We start from the raw sequence: 3,639 nt of genomic DNA, 5'->3' as shown, positions 1-3,639 counted from the left end.
GCGGCCCCAGGCCTGCCTCCCGGCGAGACCCCCTCCAGCGGCTCCCTGGTGAAGAAGAGACGGAAGAGGAGGAGGAAGTCCCAGCTGGACAGCCTGAAGAGGGACGACAACTCCAACACGTCGGAAGACGAAGACATGTTCCCCATAGAGATGAGCTCCGACGAGGAGCGGGACGCGATGGACAGCAGCAGGTAAACGTCGGTCCACGGGGGACAGGGCCCCTGGAGACCCGGGTGACGTGATTTTCAAACATGATTCTTACAATCCCCCCCACCCCGCCCTGTGGATGCATTTAAAAATGGACACTTGCCTTTGTTGTGATTCTGTCGCTTTTAATGTTTGACTTAAATCTCCCTCTTTTTTTTTTTAACCAGAACTCTTTCTAACGACATACCTCCATTCCAAGAAGATGTTCCCAAGGAAAACGTGCCCCCAGTCATGCCTTATTCTCAGTCATCATCGTACCCTAGTTCCGATAGAGAGTGGTCACCCAACGCCAGGTAACCTGCCGTGTGCGTGTGCGTGTGTGTGCGTGTGTGTGTGCATGTGTGGGCGTGCTCACCTGTCCTGGTCCAGAGGATTTGAAGTCAGCTAGGAGGCATGTTCCATAGAATAGAAACAAATGAAAGTGAAATTTGTTAGGACAGAAGAAGATGCAGGTAGAGTAGGAGGTGCAGAGGGAGATGAGCAACATGTGCAGGCCCCGTCTCAGAGCTGAGATGCAAATACAGCGCTTAGCTCCCTGGGGTGGCGTGGAAAGGAGAAGCACTGGTTAAGGGTCACAACGCCAGTGGTCACGGAGGACACAGGCGACAGCCTTCCTTGATCCTTTTCTCCAAAGTAAGATTCAAGCAGCGAGGCTGCTTCAGGGGCCACTGAGGCCGCTCGGACGATCGCTTCTCCCTTCTCCCTGAGCTCAGTCACTCTGCTGAGTTCAAGGGTGTTTATTTCCTGGAAATGAGCCCTCACGTCGGCTAGACTTCTGGTGTGGGCAGTTTTCAGAGAACAGGGGAGGGGCTCATGCAGCCGCAGCAGGGCCACGGCACAGACACAGCTACCCAGGACCCCGGCATTAAAATCCCACGGCCCAGGGAGCACTGTTAGGGGAAAACAGCCAGATGCTCTGGGGGCGGTGATAGTGAGAAAGAGGCGGAGAAATGGCCATCTCAGTGATAGTGCAGGACAACGGGGTTATTCTTATTCTTTCCTTTTTTTAGAGAGAGAAAGGGAGAGGGAGTGAGGGAGGGAAACATCGATGTGAGAGCGAGACATCGATCAGCTGCCTCCTGCACCCCCTGACCGGAATTGAACTGGCTACCTTTTAGGTTCACAGGATGACACCCACCCACCCCGCCCCCCGGGCCGGGCTATTCTCACGCTTCATGCGAGACTTACCTCTGGTTGACAGCGGTTGTGGGGGCCCCCGGAGCTGCAGAGCTTCCTGCCTAAGCCTGTTTCCTGCTCACCAGGCCTGGTTTCACTTTCACCCGTGTGATGCGTGCATGACGCAGCACAGTGAGCCGGGTGGGTGGGGGGCGGGGTGCTGAGCTGCAGGTCAGGGAAAACAGGCCGCATCCTGGTGTCCAGCCGGGACTGGGACGATGAATGTCAGTCAGCCGGCAGCCAGGGTGGGGCTGGGGGCCTGGGCAGTCCCCTCACTGAGGTCTGTCTGTCTGTCCCGTCCAACAGCAACGTCGTGCTAGCTACAGACGTAAATTAAAATGTTGTAGCAGCCATCCTGGAAAAGTAAAAAGACACTGAGGAAGTGAACTTGGATGATGTATTTCATCTGACCCTGTGTATCCAAAATATCATTCAGGTAGTCAGTTTTTAAAAACATTATTAGTGGGCCGGCTGACATGGCTCAGTGGTTGAGCATCGACCTGTGAACCAGGAGGCCACAGTTCGATTCCCGGTCAGGGCACACGCCCGGGTTGTGGGCTCGATCCCCAGTGTGGGGCGTGTAGGAGGCAGCTCTCATCATTGATGTTTCTCTCTCTCGCTCCCTCTCCCTCTCCCTTCCTCTCTGAAATCAGTAAAATACATTTAAAACCAGTGTTCATGAGCTATTTCACATTCCATGTGTATGGTAGGTCTTTGAAGTCAGTGTGTCTCTCACATGGACAGCACTTGCCCGTTTGGACTGGTCACCTTTCCCGTGCCCAGCCGTCACCGGCAGCCAGTGGCTCTCCTGTCGGACAGTGAGGCGGGTCCCGTCCCGGAACCTGGGACATTCTCTCCTGGGGTCCCTGGAGATAAGCCCCCGGAGGGGAACACAGGACGGAGGAGGAAAATATGGGGGGTGTTTGGACACCAGTGGGTGGAAAACATGTTCACTCTTTATTAAGCTAAGAATTTAGGTGTTTCAAACACAACCCCGAAGAGGTTTTCTCTTTCCCGTTTTCCTCTGCGAGTCCAGGGTGACGACCGTGTCAGCTTATGAGGGTCCGACCACTGTCCGATGCAGTGACCAGCTAGGATGAGCGGGCACACTTCCATTCATGGCATCATGTGTGTTCCTTAAGGGGACAGCTGGCAGCACACACAGTCAGACCACACGCCCCAGAGCCGGGAGGAAGCCCTGCGCTCTGAGCCGCGGAGGGCAGTCCTTCGTGGGCACGTGGATGCGACAGAAAGGGAGCTGGGCCTCGGGCAGCTTCCTGTTTTTGCGGTTAAGAGAGTTCATGTTGATGGCGATGTCAACAGAGCTGCTCGGCTGCGGTCAGGGGCCTGGGAGGATCGTCCCTTACAGTGTCACCCCGGACGGCGGTCCTGGGACGGGTAGGAAATCTGGTTTCACTTCATTGACCTGTGACCTTTTTTCTCTTCACGTGCATCCGGCATCCAGCAGCCTGATAGATTGCAAAAGGACGCCCCCTCACGTGGCCGTGGCGGCCGAGGGCCTGCTCTCTAGCTCTTGCCCTCCACAGTCGTCCGTCCTGCACGCTCTGGAAAGGTAGCGGGCCCTGCCCCACGGGGTGTCTTCCTAACCAGCTCTTCACTGACTCCTCCACGTCTCCTAACTGCTAACCACAATCACTTATGCAGAGAAACGTGTAGATTCTCTGAAGCGAACATTTATATCTAACTCCTACAGATCTATTCTGCCGACTAACCAAATGACTGATGATGAAAACACCCAGTTTCTTATTCTCCTTTCACTGTCAGCTGATTCGACTCTTTCTAACTTAGTACGAACTTGGAAACTCCCTGGGAATTGTGGTTTGATCATAGAATTTGTCCTAATTCTGTGACGTGCCTTCAGAATAGAATAATGAAGGACAATTTGGGAAGGTGACCTTTTGTTTTGTGTCTAGTGTTGCTCAGCCGGTAGGCTAACACGGTTTTTTTAAAGGACATTATTTCAGAGTAACGGAGCTTATTATACACTAGAGGCCCAGTGCACAAAAATTTGTGCACTTGGGGGGCGGGGGAGGGGGGTCCCCCAGCCCGGCCTGTGCCCTCTCGCAGTCTGGGACCCCTCGGGAGATAACGACCTGCTGGCTTAGGCCTGCTCCCGGGTGGCAGAGGGCAGGCCCAATCCCTAAGTGCAGCCCCTGGTCAGGCTCAGAGCAGGGCCGATTGGGGAGTTGGGGCGCCGCCCCGTCATGCACAGAGCAGGGCGGATCAGGAGGTTGC

The 3,639-nt window shown here is 54.9% G+C and overlaps 1 protein-coding gene across 1 annotated transcript in view; it reads left to right on the top strand.

The window, feature by feature from the left end:
* The window catches only part of LPIN1 (lipin 1), a 72,908-nt gene that overhangs the window by 37,959 nt on the left and 31,310 nt on the right, over positions 1-3,639 (top strand). Inside the window, exons 5-6 of the mRNA XM_014540528.1 lie at positions 1-191; positions 375-500. Coding sequence (XP_014396014.1) covers positions 1-191; positions 375-500 — 317 coding nt within the window. The remainder of the gene's footprint in view (positions 192-374; positions 501-3,639) is intronic.

The sequence above is a fragment of the Myotis brandtii genome, unplaced genomic scaffold (assembly GCF_000412655.1).
Source record: "Myotis brandtii unplaced genomic scaffold, ASM41265v1 scaffold247, whole genome shotgun sequence".
Classification (NCBI taxonomy): domain Eukaryota; kingdom Metazoa; phylum Chordata; class Mammalia; order Chiroptera; family Vespertilionidae; genus Myotis; species Myotis brandtii.
Note: the sequence above shows the minus strand (reverse complement) of the source record. Positions and strands in the feature narration are given on the sequence as shown.